This window comes from Odocoileus virginianus, chromosome 16 (assembly GCF_023699985.2).
Source record: "Odocoileus virginianus isolate 20LAN1187 ecotype Illinois chromosome 16, Ovbor_1.2, whole genome shotgun sequence".
NCBI classification, from domain to species: domain Eukaryota; kingdom Metazoa; phylum Chordata; class Mammalia; order Artiodactyla; family Cervidae; genus Odocoileus; species Odocoileus virginianus.
Genome location: NC_069689.1, coordinates 55,640,146 through 55,662,212, shown reverse-complemented (window position 1 = coordinate 55,662,212; position 22,067 = coordinate 55,640,146). Strand labels below are relative to the sequence as shown.

At 44.2% G+C, this 22,067-nt stretch overlaps 1 protein-coding gene across 1 annotated transcript in view; it reads left to right on the top strand.

The window, feature by feature from the left end:
* ABHD17C (abhydrolase domain containing 17C, depalmitoylase) overlaps positions 1–21,194 on the top strand; it is a 53,660-nt gene extending 32,466 nt beyond the window's left edge. The window contains exons 2-3 of the mRNA XM_070478231.1: positions 14,977–15,156; positions 19,722–21,194. Coding sequence (XP_070334332.1) covers positions 14,977–15,156; positions 19,722–19,941 — 400 coding nt within the window. The 3' untranslated portion in view covers positions 19,942–21,194. The remainder of the gene's footprint in view (positions 1–14,976; positions 15,157–19,721) is intronic.
* Positions 21,195–22,067: the final 873 nt, after the last annotated feature.

Genomic DNA, 22,067 nt, shown 5'->3' with positions numbered 1-22,067 from the left:
TCCAGTATTCTTGCCTGAAGAATCCCATGAGCAGAGGAGCCAGGCAGGCTACAGACCATAGGATCACAATGAGTCGGACACGACTGAGCGACTTTCACATTCATTCATTCATTACATTAGATGCCCAAGACTGGTTTATGAGGATATCAGAACAGGTTGGAGTGTATGGAACGGAATGTGGTGAGCTGGGTATTTTTGAGTTATTAATGTTATGGTACATGATGTTCTTAGTGGGCCAAATAAAGGCTTCCTGTTTAATGATAAATAAGGCCATGGCATTTGCCTCTGTGTTTATAGGCTGTGTAGTATTTTAATTAAAATGTAATGTTGAAGTTACCTCAAGGCTGTATTTTAGACGGACTGGAAAAGGAAATGAAGGCTCCCGTGTGGGTAAGACCTATGAGTCACATAGACGCTGTCTGGTGTTTGGAGGCTGCAAGGCTGACTCCGCCACCCAGCATCCCAAGTCCTCTGTCCTTGACAGCTTCGGGGGTGATATTTCAGAATGCAGCCAACCTCTCTAACAGCTGCCCTTGGGTACAGATTGGAATTCTGTGCCGGTGTTACTCAGACGAAAGGTGCCACTGAGAAGAGAGGTCTCTGTCTCCATCACCACGTCCCGCACTGGCCTCATCTTCTGATGTCCCTGAGTGAGTCCTTTCATGCCCCCAAGAAAAAGGATGGCAGAACTGGTGGGCTGTGCTAAGGAGTGGTTTTCCTTTGTTTTGCTTTAAAAAAGAGAAAAAAAAAAAATTCAGGCAAGGTGGAGAGATAATGGAAAGGATAAGAAGGTCTTTGTGATTAAGTAAAACAGAGCTGTCACCCCCATCCCACCTTCGTAAGTGCCACTGAGCCTCCCTGAAGCTGCTCTTGGAGATGGCTCATGAGTAGAATGTTCTACCAGACTTGTAAAAGAACACAGTATTAGTGACATGCATATCCTTAGAATCGTCTTCCTTTTAAAAAAAAGTGAACTATATTTACTATTTTATTTTTGTAGTAAAATCTCTCCCGCCCACCTTTTTTTTGGCTGTACCTCGTGGCTTTTGGGATCTTAGGTCCCCAATCAGGGATGGAACCGGGGCCCTGGCAGTAAAAGTACCTAGTCTTAGCCACCGGGTCACCAGAGAATTCCCTGAAATCTCATTTGAACTTCAGGAGAGCTAGCCTTTCTCCCTGGTATGCTCTAATAAGGAAATAATTAGTAGAAGTCAGATTTAAGAGGATTGTTCACTTGTCCCCCTTCTTTTTGTGACCAGATATACGTAACATGAAATGGAGTCTTTGGACCAGTTTTAAGTGGACAGTTCTGGGGCATCGAGTCTGTTCACATTGTTTGGAAATCATCACCACCATCTGTGTCCAGAACTTTCCATTTTCCCAGATGAAAACTCTGTGCCCCTAAAGCAGAATGTTCACATTTTAAAGCATGATTTATTTCAGAAATGCTTAGGTTGGGCATCTGGACATACTGATACCAAATTTTTTACATTTGTGTTGCAAGCTGATGATAAAAGACATGACCGAGCCGTTACACACCACCCTAGCCTGGATAGGTAGGAGCCCATTGAATGCGCCAGACAACTAAAGCCTAGAGCATGACTGAGAATTCTGCCTGATGCTGAACCTGTGCTGGTTTGGCTTTAATTTGTGTGATTGACAATTCTTCCCCAGTTTGTCCATATTCTGGAGCTATAATATACTTCCAGCAGTTATCTTGGTACTTACAATTCAGAGTGAAGTTTTAACCTTTCTCAGAGCTTTTGTTTCCTTGTCTTAGGGTGACCCATCTGTGTGATCTCTGAGGAAAGGGTCTTTCCATCCACCTGTCCTGTAGTTCCAGTTATTTCCATAATCGATGTTGTAAACTTACTATGCTTTTAAGAAGGAGGAAAATGGAGGCGGGGGTGGTGGGAATGGAAGGTTCTGGAAGTCAAATGAAGAGTAGAGGATACAAGGGAAAAAAGGCACAAAGAAGGAATGAAACCTAAAAGAAGGGAATTGAGATGTCATCAAGGAGGGACTCGGGACATCACCGGGTTTGTCCCAAGGAGGATGTTTATTTAACAGACTTCCATTGTGAGTGTACACAAAACATTTAGGGAGCAAACAGTACCAAACCCAAGCTGATGGGAGGGAGAGAACCAGCATTCTGGTTTCAGATTATGTGTCATCTTGTGTCCTGGGGTCACATTCACTCTCCACCCGTGCCACGTCTGGCTGTAGACACATGAAAGCAGCCTAGAGAGGGGACAAAAAGGGAGTCCATGGGGTTTCACTCATCACCTCATTTAATTCTCCCTGTAGACCCAAGGCAAAGTTACACTGCTTTAGAGCCCAGGAAACAGGACTGCTGGTCGCTGGGACTTCCCTGGTGTCCAGTGGCAGGACTCCGCTTCCACTGCAGGGCAGAGGGTTTGATTCCTGGTCAGGGAACTAAAATCCTTCATGCTGCCCTGTAACCCCCCAAAAAATAAATACAAATATTTTTAATTAAAAAAAGATCAGATCACTGATTGTGGCAGAGCAGGGCTCCAGTCCTTGAGTTGTCTAATTCAAAGCCTACTCTTTCCTCTAACCCACTGTGCAAATCTCCACCCTCCGTCCATGCCCCAGACCATCACAGTCATGACTACATGCTCTGAGCTGCTCACAAAAGGCTAATGTTAGCCCAGATTCATGAGAGAATAGTGTAAGCTCCACCCAGGTCAAAACTCCAGGAGACCTATGATCGGGTGCTTGACCAGGTTTGGGACCTCAAACGGTAGCTTCAAGACTCGGCTCACTTGCTCCTTCTCTCAACTTTGCTTTCTTGTTGGTAGCAATTTTTTTTTTTTTTTGGCTCTACTGCAGGGCATGTGGAATCTTAGTTTCCCAGCCAGGAATCAAACCTTCACCCCTTGCAGAGTCTTAACCACTGGACCTCCAGGGAAGTCCTGTAGTGATTTTGAGGAGATTCTTTCTGAGCAGTGGCAAAGATGTGCTTGGCAGAAGAGGGCACAGGCGTCCTGGAAGAACTCCTATTGACTGGTCTTGGTTCCAACTCTGCTTCTCCCAGAAGCAGTCACTCTGGCTAAGGAGGTCCACCTTGGGCTTGTGTTCATACCTGCAGCTCCAGGGTCAGGAGAGAGATGCTCTGAAGATCCAGCAGATCAGAAAAGCCCTCTGTTGGCTGTGGGTGACCATCCATGAATGTCTACTGGACATCTCGGCAGTTGCGAGTCCCTGTGAGGCAGGGCAGACACTGACCATGCCTTGTGTGCTGTGGCTGTTGGGAGAACTCACCTTACAGTGAGATAAAATAATTAGAAATTGATTCTTGGGTTTCTAGTTCTAAGAAGTGACTTTGGCCCTCAAAGGGATAATTACGATTTTTTAAAAAATGTATTTCCCTGTCCCAGTGATTTCATGAGCTCTGTCTTTTAATTTCAGCTGTGTTTCTTGGGTATGAAATAGGGAAATCCTTTAAGCCAGAGGTCCCCAACCGTTTTGGCACCAGGAACTGGTTTTTTGGAAGACATTTTTTCCATGGACCAGGGATGGGGGATGGTTTCAGGATGATTCAAGGGCTTTACATTTACATTTATTTCTATTATTATTACGTCAGCTCCACCTCAGATCATCTGGCAATAGATCCCAGAGTTTGGGGACCTCTGCTTTAAGGCTTTACTTTGGTCATGTGTCTGTTTTCAGTCTGTATTTGGTGTGAATGGGAGTGACATATTAAATGCCTTTTTTATCAGGCGGTTGTGACTTACATAAGCCAGCTCATGTAATCCTCTCAAAAACTGTAGGGTAGGTGGCATCTAACCATTTCACAGGTATTTATGCAGCTGTTGTTGGGGGGAGGCCTGGGGGGGAGGGAGGACAGCATTTCTTCTGGCTTTTCCAACGTGTTAGATAATTACAGAATGCCGAAAGAGCCCCAATTATCATTAGAACAATTTCATGCACAATTATACTCAAACAAGTTCAAGCAAATTATTCTATTTTAATTGTAACAGAGCTAAAGAGAGGTGATTTTCGTATTCTTTAGGACTGTTAACTTTTCCTCTGAAACGTAATTTTTGTAAAAAAATTAAGTCATGCCAAGTCTTGTTTATTTTTGCTTTGACACAGAGAAAGAGTATTGTAGGGGAGAGAACAGTCTCTAATGTCACAAAGAATCATGTTGTTTTGGGACTTCTGTGGTGGTCCAGTGGTTAAGACTCTGCACTTCCAAAATTTATCTTTTGGCTTGGCCAAAAGATAGAAAAAGGATTGTTTGGAAGGTGGTTTTAGACCTGGCACAGATAGCCAATCTCTGTGCTATCATTTGGAAGGAAATTTCTAACACCTAGGATAGAATGAAATCCCATTCCCGAGGGTAGATGCTACTTTACAAAATTTGGATAATGCTTGTCTTTTTTTTTTTTTTTTTGGCTGTGCTGGGTCTTCACTGTTACTCAGGCTTTTCTCTAGTTGCGGTGAGTGGGCTTCCCATTGCAGTGGCTTCTCTTGTTGCAGAGCATGGGCTCTAGGGTACCTGGGCTCAGTAGTTGTGGCTCCTGAGTTCTAGAGCATAGACTCAGTAGTTGTGGCACACAGGCTTAGTTGCCCCACCGCATGTGGGGTCTTCCCAGACCAGGGATTGAGCCCATGTCTTCTGCATTGGCAGGCAGATTCTTTACCACTAAGCCACCAGGGAAGCCCCCTTGTTATGTTTTGAAATACCTGAGTACCTGTAAGAACGGCTTGTTGACCAGGCGTGCATCGCCACACCACTGCCTCCTGGTGAGGTAGGATTTGCTGGAATGCCCTCATTCTGTGTGTTGTGTCATTGTCATCACAGTCCATTGAAGAAGAGGACACATTACCTTTTCTTTTACAGATACAAGGTGTGATGCGTCTGGTCCATCTGTCTCCATGGGACCTGGGCCATGTTGTCTCTCCCAGAGCCTCTGCGTGTGGCTGTCTCTGCTCCAGCAGCTGCTGGCCTGGACGGACACCCCAGCCCTCGTCCTTCCAGCTGCTGGGCTTCCCACACCCCGGCAGGAGGCAGCGTGAGGACCACCTATCTGACATTGATCTCAGTCTGATTCATAAAGATTTTCCTTAGAAGGAGCCCTGAGAGTGTGACTCACATGTGCCTTCCTGGGATGCTCCACAGTTACCTGGAACCCACTGTCTTCCCAAGCTGAACATATTATTTTTTAAAATAATTGACTTATTTATTTGGCCATACCAGGTCTTAGTTGAGGTATGCAGGATCTTTTAGTTGCAGGGATCTAGTTCCCCAACCAGGGATTGAACCTGGTCCCCTGCGTTGGGAGTCTTGGCCAGTGGCCCACGAGGGAAGTCCTGAACGTATTTTCTAAAAACCGAAATTCCAACCACCCATGATCTCCTTTTCAGCATCTCTGTGTGTGCCCATTTTCTGTCCCTTAACTACAGAATTATCTTCGTGTCTGTCCCTTCCCCACCACTGCTTGCTGCACAGACACGTGATGTGAGCCACTCAAGACACGTCTCACCCAGCCATTCTTTTCCTTCCAGTGGCACAACTTGTCACGTCTCCATCCTCTGGGGACCGTGTGCACATTCCCCAGATGCTTTCAGAGCGGGTGACAGCTCCTTTGGACGGCCCTGTGGTTTCGGAGGTGAAACCCTCACCCCACCCGGACAGGCTGCCCTCGGTGTTCTTAGGATGTTCCTCTTCCCTTTCTTCCCTTGTGTTTTCAGATTTCCCCTCCTGAGTGACTGGCTTCAAGCTTCTACTTCTGTGCTTCCTGATTTCCTGGCCCCAACTGAACATTCCACTTGCTGTGCTCTGATGAACTTATTGACCGTGATAGTCATGTTGCCTAAACTTAGCTTGGTTTTAGTGTTATTTCTTGGTTTGAACCCCATTTCCTTATTCAGTTCCCCAGAGACTAATAACCCAGGAGCTCCTATTTATCCTCATCACCTTCACTGATGCTTCCGGTGAAGGAGGCTAGTTTAAATGTTGCATTTGGCACACTTTATTTTGTAACCAATGTTGAGAAGGATACCATGAGCTCTGGCTCAGAGTTTTGAAACTTTCACAGTTATCATCATCTTGCTTTTCAATGTCCCTTTTAGCCACATGTCCTTGGTCAGGAAAAAGGAAACAAACCACTGACGTCGCTTACCATTAAAATTTTTAATTGTCTCAAACAGCACCCATGCAGTAGGTACTTACTTTAAACCGTGTTTCTTTGCTTTTGCCACTGGAGTTAAACGACCAGTAGAAATCTGTTTGTGAAGCATCGATATAACATTTAGAAAGCCAAAACCTACGAAGGTGCATTTTATTTATTTATAATTTTTTTAGGTGCATTTTAAAAAAGGAAAAATAAGCATGTCTCAGGGGATGGATGCCTTTTTATATTCCTCATAATTAAAGTATAAATCACACATTTGTGTTTTTTTTAACTTTTTAGTTTGTATTGGAGTATATAGTTGACTAACAATGCTGTGATGTTTCAGATGAACAGCAGAGGGACTCAGCCGTACACATACATGTATCCACTCTCCCCCAGGCTCCCCTCCCATCCAGGCTGCCGCTTAACACTGAGCAGAGTTCGCTGTGCTATACAGTAGGTCCTTGTTGGTTATCAATTAAAAATATAGCAGAAGTCACACATTCGTTAAGCTCTGGCTCCAGAAAGTAAAAGATGGATTTCCCATTTCTGTGGCTGAAGGTGAGTGTTCCCAGGTCATCTGTGTTTTCTCCAGGGCCGTGTTTACCCACCTGCTTCCCTCCCATCCAAACCTTTTACTCTGAGGCTTTGCTCTGAAGTTTATTAGGGCTTTTCGGTATCCTCAGACCTCATCCTTCAATTAACTTTCACATTACCTTTTGTATTTATCTTTGTCTTATGTCTAAAGGTATTTCCACGAGGAGTCCTAGCTCTGAAATATTTAAAATGTTGACCTCAAAGTTGGTGAAACTGTGCCAAGCATGCTTCATCTGAAGATAAATGGAAATGCTCTTCACGCAGGGCAAAGCCAAGGCCCGTTAACTTAAACCGGATGCAGCGTGTCTTAGGGAGGCTCAGCTTGGCCATGTTTGTAGACAGAAAGGCAAGCTTTATGTTAAAGCGAAAACAAACAGATTTTCCCTTATCAGTGAAGGGTACATCCCCACTGGACGCAGTCCCCTTGGTACTCTCAGCCTCCTCCATGAGCATCTCCTGCCTCAACTCCTGCTCCTGCTGCCGTGCCCTCAGGTATGGGGGTCAGGGCAGGGGTTAGGGGGAGGTGTGCTCCTGGGAACGTGTCCTGTATGCTGAGTGGGAACCAGAACTTAACACTTGTGTTGTTGATCTGAGCTCAGCATAGCTGGTGACTGCAAGAAGATGCTAGATGTTTGAAAGAAGCAGGGAGCAAAATTTGTAGTTTTCCAAGGGGTTACCATACCCATGGCATTCCCTGCTGTGGAAAGTAATCATTCAGAGTCATGACTCTCCCCTAGCAAATGGTGGGACACCTTATTCCTTGTGTTGTATTTAAGTAAATCTTAATTCCCTGACCGGGGATCGAACCTGTGGCTCCTGCATTGTTACACACAGAGTCTTCATCGCTGTATCTCCAGGAAAGTCCCTGCACTGCATTTTGAGTTTTCTAGTATGTTTTTCTCAGAACCCATCCTGACTTTGGCCCCATTCACTCTGTGTCATGCAAGTATTTCTGTGAATTTACAGGCGAGCGGCTACTGGAGTTCGTCTCTAACTCTTTACCTCTGTGGGCAATTTCTTCCTCCTTTTTAAACTCAGTGCTCTGTGGTGACCTAAATGAGAGGGAAATCCAAGGAAGAAGGGACATCTGTATATGTGTAGCAAGTTCACTTTGCTGTACAACAGAAACTAACCCAGCAGAGTATTCCAGCTATATTCCAATAAAAACTTTTTAAAACAGGATTGTCAGAATGTCTAGGATTCTGGGCGTTATAACGCTGGGGATTGAAGATCTGATGGACTGTGCTTGAGCTTGGGACTTAATGGAATCAGAATTTTGGCCTGGGTAAAATTTGAGGGATCCAGTCAAAGAAGGGTTAAGGGGCAGCAGAGACGGTAACCAAGAGGAGACTAAGATGCAGAGGCTGGTGTTTATGTGATGCTCAGGCTGAGGATGCTATGAAACTAGGGCCTCTGAATGGTCCTCTGGCAGGCCTGGGGCTCTGATCATCAGCATCAGGACTTCCAGGCTCAGTTATAGCTACAGTGTAAATACAGGTCTCAGCTGTTGAGTCTCTCCACATGCCAAGGGTCAGATCTGAGTGTCAGAGCCTGCTGTGAGTCCCCAGGGCCAGCTGTGGCAGGCCTGGATGCACCCTTGCAGGAGACGATGACATTCTGACTGGAGACTCTGCTGTAAAATGAATGCATGCACTCTCACTGGCTAAGAGTGGCTTTTCCCTAGAGATCCCTGTGCAGACAGTACCTGCTTGCATATTTAAGTCAGGACTGAAGATTTCGTGGGGAGGTCCAGGGAGAGTCTGATAAGAACGTGTGTCTGTCTGACATGCAAATGGAGCTGTGGTTGGCTACAAGCAAATGAAGTGCTTTGTTCACGTGGCTTTGACCCCACCTGACCTTGAATTTCTTGCCTCATCTGCTGTGACATCCTGTGTCCTAATCACTCATCCTAGATTTAGATCTGGCTTTAGCTTGTCCCCCACCCCAAGCATTTATATACATTCCTTGCTTCCCCAGCTCAACTGTAAGCTCCTTGCTCCTACCCAGTGTTTTATGTTCATCTTTCTGTACCCCGAGAGGTTCTGTGCTTAGTCCTTAAAGAGGCGTTCAGCAACTATTATTTTTAATGCACTATTTTTAAAACAATAAATGACATCTTCCAGGTGTAGAAACTAGTCCCCTGCTTGCATAATCACTAAGCTAATTGGTCACTGCGAGAATAAGTTGAGATCTTTAGCTGGATTTCTCATGTGACAGTCCACTCCTTTCTGTAATTTTTCTTTGTCTTCATCCTGACTTTGACTGCTATGTTGGAAGCATTGCCAGCAGAGAGTTAACAGTTGAGGCATGGATTCAGTAAAATCCTTTGGAGAGAAGATGTAAGAGTAGTAGGAAGGCTACGACAGGAGGAGGGGAGCCAGGAAGGGGCCAAACCTGTGGGTGGTGGGGCTGGGGGAGGAACCAAGAGTTGAATGCAGTCGAAGAAGAAAGGCATCATGGGCTTCCATGGTGGTCCAGCGATTCTGTGCTTCCATTGCAGAGGGCACAGGTTCAATCCCTGGTCAGGGAAGATCCCGCATGCTGTAAGTTGTGGCAAAAAGAAAAAAGGAAGGAGGAGAAGAAGGAAAAGAAGGAGGAAAAATTGGATGAGGAGATAGGGAGAAGGAGTTACATCAGGAACTTCTGAGAGCAGCTCACTGGGCCTTGTGGTGGCAGGGGGTAGATTTCAGGGGCTTCGTTGGGGATGAGGATGTGGTGGGGAAGGCGAGATGAGAGTTGGGACTGTCATTTAGAGAAGCACCTGTGAAGATGGGCTCTTTCTTAGATCCAGAGACTTGGAGATGTGTGTGGTGCTGGGATTAAGATTGGTTCTGCATGGGTAGGGATGAAATTTTCAAATTTAGTGGAGGGTAAGGATCCAGTGCTTGGGTGGAAAGTTAGCCGTGGGATGGAAAAGTAGCACCTCTTCCAGACACATGAGGGGGCAAGGGGGAAATAGCAGAAGAAGAGAGCTATTGGGTGTAGGAAGGAGGAACGGCCTCCATGTATCCGGGTCTGGTGTGTTTATAGTTGAGAAATGCGGAAGTTTACTTGTAAAAGCCTGTCTTTGGGGGTTGGACACATGGAAGAAACAAACATTGTTTGTGGACTGTTGTAAGGAATGACTTTTGATGTTTTGCTGTCATGATGCCCAAATAGCAAATTCTAAGTGAAAAAGCAAAAACTCATGCCTGTCTGCGTCATGCCACAGAACTGTCCTGTCCAGTGTGGAAGAGCTTAACATCTGTTTTACTTTAGGATAAAGGCTTTGGACTTGGGGATTGTTGATGTTTTTTTTGGGGGTGGGGGGAATATATATATATATAACTTAATCCTAAGAGCTGTGATCTTCAAATGCCCTGAATTTCACCCAGACTTAGTAACAGATTCCATTTACCATCTCTCTTTTTATCCTTCATCTTTTAATTGAATTTGAGAGCTAAAAGCACTTTAGAATCTGGTTTGACACTTTTTACTCAGTGCCAAACAATGGTTAGTTTGAGGAATCAGCAAACCCACTGGAGTTTTTAAATATGGAAGATTTCTAAAGGAATTTACATTCTTTAAGATTCCCAAGACATTCAGATACTTCTTATTTTGGTACCATTGGTATAGAGGTCATCAATCGTCTACCTTTTTTTTTATAAAAACAACATCTTAGTGGTACCATGAAAAGGACCCACTTCAGTCTCCTTATCTGTAAGAGGCGGATGTTTGACCAGAAACCTCTTAGAGTTTTCCTGAAAACCTTCCATACCTTCAAAGAATTAGCCGCCCCCGAACCCCATCCGTACCTCCCAAGCTTCTCATGCGTTGTCAGACAGTATAATAAACAGGGAAAAGTCTGTAATGTAATACTAACAAATCTGAACATTTCACTAGCACTTTAATTTTCAAGGCCTTTTCAAATACAGACACTGTAAAGAATGCTTGCTGACTCCATGCAAAACGGTATAGCAATTGAGCTTCCTTAATTTATCCATTTTAACAAATCACTACCTAATAATTATAGGAATAATGAATATTTGAAAGAAGAAACATTACCTGGTTCTCACTACCTGAAAATAACCATTATTATCATTTTAATAGATTACTTTCAAGTCCCTTTTCCATATAGATGTTGTTTGAAGGAGTGTAACTGTGACCCTGTTTTTTGTTGGCTGCTTTTTATGGAACATTTGAACATGGGTTTTCCCCACATTAGCTCTTGATGAGATGTAATTTCTAATGGCCTCTTGTTTCCATAGAAGGTTTGTGTTTAGCACAAAATCTATCATGATTCATAACAGTTTCCAGGAGGGCTGTCTCCATAACTGAAATATCTGGTGAGCTTTTAAAAAATATTTACTGTTGTGAAATATAATAGAGTGGTAGCCAGTAATGTTCATAAGATTGTAAATGTTCTGCTTAATGAACTGTAAAAGGAACAGTTGTGACAAGACATAGACTAATAGGGACTTCTTTGGCAGTCCAGTGGTCAAAACTTTATGCTCCCAATGCAGGGGGCCCTGGTTAGATCCTTGGTTGAGAAACTAGGATCCCACATGATGTGCAGCTCAGCCAAAAAAAAAAGAGATACAGACTATATCCAGCGATCCATAAGCCTCCCCTAAACAACATGCTTCTTCCCAGCCATAATCTATTTCCCCCCTCCTCCTGTCCTTAACCACTACCCTGGTTTTTTGGGGCTTCACTTCTTTGCTTTTCTTTCAATTAAGTATCCCTAGGAACCCCTTTGGGGCTTCCCTGATGGCTCAGATGGTCAAGAATCTGCCTGCAGTGCAGGCCGGGAAGATGCCCTAGAGGAGGAAATGGCAGCCCACTCCAATATTCTTGCCTGGAGAATCCCATGGATAGAGGAGCCTAGTGGGCGACAGTCCATGGGGCAGCAAAGAGTCGGACATGACCAAGCAACGTTCACTCGAGCACCCCTTCATGGATCACAGCCTTGCTGTGGCAAAGGGGCTTTTGTAACTCAATGAAGCTGTGAGCCACACAGGGCCACCCAGGATGGACCAGTCACAGTGGAGGGTTCTGACAAAAGGTGCTTCACTCAAGGAGGAAATGGCAGCCATCTGCGGTATTCTTGCCACGAGAACACTGTGACAGTATGAAAAGGCAAAAAGATACGACACTGGAATACGAGCCTCTCGGGTCCAAGGTGTCCAATGTGCTACTGGGGAAAACGGAGGACGACTACTATTAGCTCCAGAAAGAATGAAGTGGCTGGGCCAAAGTGGAACTGATGCCTCAGTTGTGGATGTATCTGGTGGTGAAAGTAAAGCCCAGTGCTGTCAAGAACAGTATTGTATAGGAACCTGGATTGTTAGGTCCATGAGTCAAGGAAATTGGACATAGTCAAACAGGAGATGGCAAGAGTGAATATCGACAGTTTAGGCATCAGTGAATTAAAATGGACAGGGATGGGAGAATTTAATTCAGATGACTATTATATCTCCTCCTGTGGGCAAGAACCCCTTAGAAGAAATGGAGTAGCCCTCATAGTCAACAAGAGTCCAAGCAGTGAAGTTTAATTTGGGTGGGTTTAAGTTTTTTGCACACGGTGTGTTCTGTGTATCTGCTCATTCTGATTGTATCTCATTCATTCTGAACAGGATGTCTTTACCATTCATCAGTGTTGTCCTGTGATGCTCTGTGACACCCCTTGGGGCTGTCTCCAACCACCCACAAATAGTCCAGAAGATATTTCTAATCCATGGTGAATATATCTGGGGGAGGAATTGCTAGGTCCCTGGGAATGTGTCATTATTATATCTTTAGTTTTTCCTTTTTGCAAAGTGCTTCTATCTATCCTCTTATATCCCTATCAGGAAAGAATGAAAGTTCCTGTGGTCACATTTTTGTCAACACTTGGTATTGTCAGCATTTAAATTTTTGTTAGTGTCACACTGTGGTTTTCGTTTGTGAAATCTCATTTCGTTTTTACTAATGAAGTTGAATTACCCTCCCTGCCTTCCTTCCTCCCCTCTCTTCCATTTAGATGTCTTCTGTTATGAAATAATCATCTTGTAGAGTGCTGTTTTTCTGTACTTGATCATTTTTTTCCCCATTGATGTGTTCTTTGTTTTAGTTGTGAGCCCTTTGCTGTTTCTGTGTGTGGCAAATAATTTTTCCCACTTGCCTTTTTACTTTCTTAATGATGCCTTCTGAGGACCAGAAGTTCTCTCTCTCTTTCTTTGGCTGCACAGGGTCTTAGTTGCGGCACAGGGGATCTTAAGTTGGGGCATATGAACTCTTAGTTTCAGCATGTGAGATCCAGTTCCCTGACCAGGGATCAAACCCAGGCCCCCTGCATAGGGAGCACGGAATCTTGGCCACAGACCACCATGGAAATCCCAGAGTCCTTTATCTAATGTAATGCAAGTTGTATTTCCCACTGTTAATGGCTAGTGTTTTCGCATAGTGAGGTTTCCCAGTGAAAACGCTGAGTTGTAAAGTGTTTGTTGTTAAGGCTGTGGGTGTCTATGTGTCAGAAGCAGTATTTGTTGAGGTTGGTGCCAGGTGTGTCCTGATGCCCGTGAGTAGAAATTCTGAAAGCTGAGCATCCTTCAGTGAAAAGTTCGGGCTGCTTTATAAAGACATTTCAAGGAGGTCATGATCTTGGGGAATGGACAGAGTCAGGACACGCAAGAAAAGGCTGTTCGGGTAACTGCACACCCACCTCTGCTCTTTGAGTCTGTGCCCAGTGCTCCTTCGTTCATTCAGTGTAGCCCTCAAGGCCCATGAAACACGGTGTAAAACAATGTCAGGTTACTGAGAAAACAAGTTTTGACTCTAAGAGTAACACTCACTACTATTGATAGGTTATCCTGTATAGTTATCATTCTGCAGATCTGATCAGAGAAGGTAAGGGTTAGTCTGATGCCATTTTAATCTGGAAGTCTTTTACTTTATTTTTTTACTTTTGGCCACACCACATGGCATATGGGATCTAGTTCTCTGACCAGGGATCGAACCCATGCCGTCTGCAGTGAAAGCTCAGAGTCTGGACTGCCAGGGAATTCCTCTTTTACTTTTAACTTTTAATATTAACCATCTCTTACTCCTCTCCCCTTCAATAACTACATTCAGTTTTTATTTTCTTCTTCCTCTTATTGTTGTTTATTATTTAGTTGTTTTTTAATTGATAGCAAAATATCCTGCCCCAGAGCTGGCCATTGTAGAAGGAGCCTACACTTCAAATGTGGGGGTTGCAGGTGTTCTTCTTTCCAGGAGCCTTTTGACACCCTGCAATCCACCCCATGCAGCATCCATTGGCCTTCATGCTTTGGGTTGTCAGAGCCTACCTTAATGAAAATTGTGGAGGGAGAAGACGACCCCTAATCTTAAGTATATTTCCCCTCCAAGGGACTTTGAACTCAGTTAAATCCTACAGAAATGGACCTCCCAGTCCATCAGAGAAGGAACTCAGCAGTGGTTCCAGTGGAGGGAGGTCCTCCCCAGGATAACTTCCCTTCAGTCCATAGCATCTCCCTGGTGGATGGTCTGCTGATGAATGATAACAGAGTCCCTTCCTGACACCTGTCAAGATTTCATCCTCATTGAAGGGATTCGTTTTTTAAATTTGTGGATTTAAGGCAAGAAATCTTGGAGCCATGAGTTCCTTCCTCAAAACCATCCATCAAAACTCTTTCTGCTGACTCTTCTTATAAAAAGACGTATTTATTTCGCTGCATCAGGTCTTGGATGCGGCATGTGTGTTCTTCCTTGCAGTGACCAGGCTTAGTCTTTGCAGCACGGGGCTTAGTCCCTCCTTGGCATGTGGGATCTTAGCTCCCCGACTAGGAATTGAACATGCGTCCCCTGCATTAGAAGGCAGGTTCTTAACCCCTGGACGACTAGGGAAGTCCTGCTGACCCTTTTTTTAATCACTCGTTCTTCCAACTGAAATGAATCCCAGGCAGGAACGCCAGACAAGTCTTGCTTCCTGGGACCCTCTTCTACAAGCACAGTTGTATTAGATGGTGTCAAGTTCGAAGGCCTGGGGCCACACAGAAACTGTTTTTTTGTTTTTAGCTGCACCAGGTCTTAGTTGCAGCATGCGGGATCTAGTTTGAACCCAGGCCCCCTGCAGTGGGAGTGTGAAGTCTTAGCCACTGGACCACCAGGAAAGTCCTAGTTGTAGGAGTTTTGTGAGTTTATGACACTGGTGTTTGGCTTCCTCGCTCTCTCTGCCACATGTCAGCTAATGGCCCGTGCCCTCTGGCTTCTCCAGGTATGGCGTAAGTCCCGAGAACATCATCCTGTATGGTCAGAGCATTGGGACGGTCCCCACGGTAGACCTGGCCTCCAGGTATGAGTGTGCTGCTGTGATTCTCCATTCGCCACTGATGTCTGGATTGCGTGTGGCTTTTCCCGACACCAGGAAAACGTACTGCTTTGACGCCTTCCCCAGGTAAGCTCACTGCTGTACAGTAAGGAAGTACTAAGACGTCCAGTGACCCAACTTCAGATCAGAAGCCGCGGTTAATTGTGGGTAAACCTCTCCTGAATGCAGCCAGCCATCAGCCCCTGTGCTGGGCTCCTCGGGACGGGAGGTGGACGTGGCACATGCACCAAGGACCTAGTCCTCTGGGCCAGACTCATTTGTATAAAAAAAAAAAAACCTGCCAGAAGATGTTTAAGGACCTTGCTTGTCCCAACATCCAGAATTAATTGGTTCAGCTGGATGTACAGGATTCAAAAAAACAAAAAACAAGTGCACACATGTCTTAAAGGAACTTCTAGTACAGTGTTCATTTGTTCACTCAGATGGACATGTGTTGTTGAGTCACAAGAACTAAATCAGAGGTCTAGATACTCACATAGGTCTTCCCTGATAGCTCAGGCTTCCATCCCTGGGTTGAGAAGATTCCCTGGAGAAGGAAATAGCAATCCTTTCCAGTATCCTTGCCTGGGAAGTTCCATGGACAGAGGAGCCTGGTGGGGCTACAGTCCGTGGGGTTGCAAAAGAGTCAGACACGACTTAGCGGCCAAATAACAACAAATACTCATAAAAACTGTAAGCATCCCCAAGTTTGAAATTTCTCTTATGTTTTTGGTCAGACCACTAGGTAAGAGAAAAAGTGAGGTAAGCTATGCCAATGATGGGCGTCAGGGACAGTGTGAGTCCTCCACACAGCCCTAGACACCTCCTGCTGCCCACCTGTGCCTGAAGCCCCCCTCCCCTGCATGAGAGCCCACGGCCAGACCCCTCCTGCCAGCACCCCAGGGGCAGCAGAGCTCCTGCCAGCCTGGCCCCTGCTGTTTTCCAGTCAACGGGTAGCTATATTATACAAGCGAAAGCAGTGGGCACATTGCCTTCTTGAACACCTCTCTTTGGAAACCAGTGCTTTTTTAAAAAAAAAAAATCTAAGCTGAGGAAGGGCTTCACTGGTGACTCAGATGGTAAAGAATCCACCTGCAATGTAGGAGACCTGGGTTCAATCCCTGGGTTGGGAAGATTCCCTGGAGGAGGGCATGGCTTCCCACTCCATGATTCTTGCCTGGAGAATCCGCATGGACAGAGGATCCTGGCGGGCTACAGTTCATGGGGTCGCAAAGAGTCAGACATGACTGAGCAACTAAGCACAAGCTAAGGAAAGTATTTAATAAAGATTACTTGCCCAGGGTACATCCAAAATTCTGACAGCAGGACACCCATGGCCTTGTTATAGAAAACCTCAACAGAAGTATGTACAGTTTTTGGATTTTGATCAACACCTTCATTGCTGTCATTCTGTTATTATTGGGAATGAGGGTGAGGGGAGGATCATTTGGTTGCATAAACATCTGTTCCACAGATGGGCTTGTTTCCCAAGAAGAAACTTTTTCCACACCTTGGGTGAACTCTGTGCAGCCTGTATGAGGTTCAGCTTCATGGGAAAGTTAAGCAAGCTGCAAATTTCCAGTGGCATGGCTGAGAATGCTAAGCAGGAACCCTGTGCATCTCAAATGTGGCCTTATTTGTGCTGAATGGGTAATGAGAGGCCCGTTTATTGAAAGGGAGATATTTAGCGTGTTTGTGGAAAGCCATGCAAGGGGTTACCCTGGCAACAAAACAAATAGGTTTCCCCCTGACTCTTAAATTAGTAGATACCTTAAAATACAACCACAACAACTAATTGCAGCTTATTAATTAATAGGAAACCAGCATGCTCCTCTTACTGGGTTTGAGTGATCTGCCAGGCATGGGCTAATCATTTCATGCTCCTTGTCTTGAAAGACTCGTTTTACAGTGAGGAAACTGAGGCTGAGAAAGTTAAGTGGTTTAAGCAGCTTCATTAAGGTGGGTGAGTGGAAATAGGCAGAAAAGGCCATTCTTCCTGTTCAGTACCATAAAGTATTAAAATGAGAGACTTCAAACCATTAGTAGTCACATGAACTGTCATCACTAGTTGAACTTGAGGAATGTTTCCTTAGGGTATTTGTTGCTACCAAATGCACACTTGTTTCTCTGTCCCTCTCTTGAAAGGAAGGCACTTTCCCATTTCTTTCTTAATACCGAAGAATAGAGATAAGGGACTTGCCTGGTGGTCCAGTGGTTAGAGACTCCAAGCTTCAATCGCTGGTCGGGGAACTGTTATAGGATCACACATACCATAAAACTCGGCCAAATATGCATATATTTATAACTTATATAATATATATATATAGAGAGAGAGATAAGTAATCCTAATCATTGCTTGGTTGGTGGTTTATTCTCTCTTGCAAAAAAGTGAAAGTGTTAGTTGCTCAGTTGTGTCTGACTCTTTGCAACTCCATGGACTGTTTGTAGCCCACCAGGCTCCTCTGTCCTTGGGGTTTTCTATACAAGAATACTGGAGTGGGTTGCCAGTCCCTTCTCCAGGGGATCTTCCCGATCCATGGATCAAACCTGAGTCTCCTGCATTACAGGCAGATTCTTTACTGTCTAAGCCACCAGGGAAGCCCTTATTCTCTCTTACCTCCTTTATATTTAGAATCAAGATGGTGGCATTTAACTTCAAATACACCCTCCAGGCTGTAGAGAGCCCCCTAAATCATGCAGCGTGGAACTGTCAGCAAATAGATTTTTAATGGAATATAATTGGACTTTTGCATTCGGAGAAGAAGTCACTTTAAAAATTAAATATAAGAGGATAATAGATTTCTAAACAAGATTCCTAGTCTGCCAAATTGACTCCTGCCACAGTAGCCCTGATCTTGGCAAATGACATGGCCAGTAAGATCTTGCATTCTTCCTGGACGTTGTGAGGTGGTTGGCAGCTTCATAAGCTGTTACCAAGGCTCCGTGACAGCTGTTTGTAGCTCTTTGGAATGTGTGACGGATGTCAGAGTCCTGTCCTAGCTCCACAGCCCCATGCCTATTCTTTAATAATCTTCTCCAAGTTTCAGGCCCTCCGTGGTTTAACAGAGACAGTCCCTCCTCTTTAACTGTGTCTCCTTGAAGATGAACATTTCATATGTCAAGTGCAGAGCACCTGGTTGCGGTCTATGTTGAATAAATGTTTGTTGATGTTTAGTTGCTCAGGCCTGTCTGACTCTTTGTGATCCCATGGATTGTAGCCCACCAGGCTCCTCTGTCCATGGGATTTCCCAGGTAAGAATACTGGAGTGGGTTGCCATGCCCTTCCCCAGGGAATCTTCCCAAACCAGGGATCGAACCCAAGTCTCCTGCATTGGCAGGTGGATTCTTTACCACTGAGCCACCAGGTAAGCCCTGAATAAATGCTAGTCATGACATAACAAAATGACCCCTATAGGTAGAACCAAATCGATCCTTCTGTAACTTTGGCTAGGATAAGATACAGAAAGTCAGCAGTAAGGGGTCTCTGGTAGGAGGTCAAACTGGACAGAGGGCCACCGTTCTATGTGTTTGTAGGGGAAATGACAGTGACCTCCAGCAGAGAAGTCACCAACGCACCCAGCCTAACAAGCCTTACTAACTTCTCAGTTCCTCTTTGGGAAATGCTTTCAGAGCCTATAGTTTATTCTTTGGAGATCCTCAAATATTCATCCTCTTTGGGTAGATTGGGCTTCCCAGGTGGTGCAGTGGTAAAGAATATCCCTGCCAATTCAGGAGATGCAAGAGGCGTGGGTTCAATACCTGGGTCAGGAAGATCCCCTGGAATAGAAAATGGCAACCCATTCCAGTATTCTTGCCTGAAAGATTCTATGGACTAGAGGACCCTGGCGGGCTAAAGTTCATGGGCTCACTGAATTTTGGGACTTCCCTGGTGGGTAGATTTGATTTTTGTAAACAGAATTCATTCAGGATCCAATCAGGGCATACATTAAATTTCCAAGCTAAATAGTACAGTTTTTATTTAAGGATGAGGTTTTCGTTTATATGAAATGAGGCTTCTGATGACCTTGCTAATCAGTGCTGAAGATGGCTTACACACAGAGAGAGTCCTGAAAACTTGAGTGGCTGCGTGTTCAGTGCCCAGCCTTCAAGAGGCATTCATCCCAGTATGTTAAGTTCTAGCTTGTTTATTTTTTTTAAAAAATCCTCTCTCTGAAATATGAATGTATCAGAAATATTATTTACCGGATGGGTAGTCAGATGACATTTAAGAGTTCTGTTTTTAATAAAATACTTTTACAAAAACACAATGGCTAACAGTATTGTGGTATTCTCAGTTGGATCCTGGAACAGAATTAGGACTTCAGTGGAAAAGTTCATAAAATTCAAATAAAGTCTGGAGTTTAGTAACATACCAATGCTGGTTTTTTGGTTTGGACAAACGGACTACGATCATGTGCATTGTTGGGAAGGGGGTTAGGAGTAGATAGGAGCACTGTGTTATCTTTGTACCTTTCCTGTAAATCAAGAATTATTGTGAAATGCAAAGTTAATTTTTTTAAAAAATGAACTACTAGAAAAGTGAGGAGAAATTCCTCCAGGGCACGTGCCTTGCTTGCCTAGGATGCTGACTCAGTTACATTGAGTGTGAAGTCTGTGATCCTTCTTTTTTCTCCCCCTTTCCTGTCTTGAAGCATTGACAAGATCTCCAAAGTCACCTCTCCTGTGTTGGTCATTCACGGCACAGAGGACGAGGTCATCGACTTCTCCCACGGCCTGGCCATGTACGAGCGCTGTCCCCGGGCCGTGGAGCCGCTCTGGGTCGAAGGGGCCGGGCATAATGACATAGAGCTTTACGCACAATACCTAGAGAGACTAAAACAGTTCATTTCTCACGAACTTCCCAATTCCTGAAGACAACGACTTGATCTTACCTCATTGACTGTGAACACGAGTCCTCCGTTTTACACATGCTTTCCCTGGACAGCGGTCATGGCGTGATCACCACAAGGAAGCACGCAGCTTTTCGGGTATCCTCATCAGAGAGCCAAGGACTTCTCAGTCTTTCGTATCCACAGGTTCTACCAACTCACACATCATGTCAAACCGAACAGTTGTGACTTCCAGCTTCATCGCCTTGCAGGGCGGGAATGAGAGCTGAGTGGGGGAACCACTTTCTTGTTCTGTAAAAAAGGTTGCTCACACCCCTTTCTCCACCTTACCCATCATGTAGGATGCATTAATGCAGGACTCAACCTCTCTCTACCCGTGTTCTCAGTATTTGACCTGCAGCTCTCTTTCAGCCACTGGATTCATGGGTTCAGTCCATTTGTGAAGCTGTGATAGTTTAACTGGAAACAATTGTGATGAAAATTCCTTCGTTCATTTTTATTAACATGCTGATCTTTTCCCCCAAACAAATCAATTAAAGGGTAATTTACTGGAACTATGGTAAATGGCTTCATCAACTGGAACCACATAAATATAACTGGAATATTCTTAAACAAAATGAAACTTTTTTTTTAAGTGTAAATTTATTACTCCTAGCCCACAGAGTTTTAATATTTTGATTGTCTGGTTGGTCTAACAAAGAACCTAGCCAACTTTCCTCCTTGTAGGCTTTTTTAAAAGTACTGTACATATTTGCAATCACATTGTGCATAGATTCCTATTGAGTAATTTTCTTCTGTCAGGCCACAAAAATGAACTGCAGATTCCTTGTTTGTAATGTAAATGATTGAATACATTTTGTTAATATGTTTTTATTCCTATGTTTTGCTATTAAAAAAATTTTATAACATTTCCAAGACAAAAAAAAAAGACAAGTTTATGCTTTGAAAAATTTATGTAATTAAAATTTCACGAAACTAATCTTTTTAGTTTAGGAGTTATTTGGATTTTGACACTGGGGTTGCACCAACAGCATCAGAAATGTAAGATGCTTAAAATTGTTACACTACTTCTGTTGATTGGGGGTTTGGGTTTGAGAGTTCTTTGGTTTTATTAAAAAAGCATTTCTTTTTTTTTTTCCAAATTTAAAAGCCTTAAATGTACTGTAAGCCTCCGATTGTTGTACAGCTGGGTTGCGGGTGACTGCCAGTTTGTGTAGTGTTGCCTGGATGCAACACAGTGGTTGGTCATGGAATAAAGGATGCATGGATCTGAAAGCATGGACTCGTGCCATTTATTCCTTCCTCTCTCCTTCAAAGGAAGCATTTTGTCTGGATTTAAGAAGACCCTTGGGGTACTCTTTTAACCCCCTTCTGATGTCTATGTCAGAAGCTGTCTCTATCTCCTTTATACTTTAATAAAACTTTATTACACAAAAGTTCTGAGCAATCAAGCCTCATCTCTGGCCTCAAATTGAATTCTTCTCTGCAGGCCAAGAATCCTGGCATCTTTTCGAGGTTAAGCAACAACCTTTCTCCTTGGGGGCTCCTCCAGGATTCTTCAGGACAAGATGGGTGCTAACAATTCCAGCCTCACTCCTTTGAACTATATCCTGAAAAACTGGGATAGATTTGATCCCCAGGGCTTAAAGAAGACACACCTGATCTTCCTTTGTGATACTACATGGCCACAGTACCCACTGGAGGATGGCAAATGGTGGCCAGTTGGAGGGTCTTTTAAGTATAATAACTGTTTTACAATTAGGCCAGTTCTTTTAGAAAACAAGGGAAATGGATAGAAGTAGCATATGTGTTGCCCTTTTTCTCTCTGCAAAATATGTCAGACTTATGTCCTAAGGGTATAGATTTGGGTGTGACTCCTTGAGCTCCGTCCTATCCTCCTACTTTGCTAGATGAGATGGAGGACAGGAGACAAGAGATAAAAAAAAAAAGCAGGTTTCTCCAATCTATCCCTGGGATCATATGCGCAGAGCAACCAAAGAGACTGTGGAACAGCCACACAAGTTGTTGTCTCTTCATGAAGCACCCACGGGGAGAAATAATCAGTCTATGAGGGTTAATAAGCCTTTTTCTTATCAAGAAATACAAAGAATCAAGGGGAATCTGGGAGACTATTTAGAGGACCCAGAA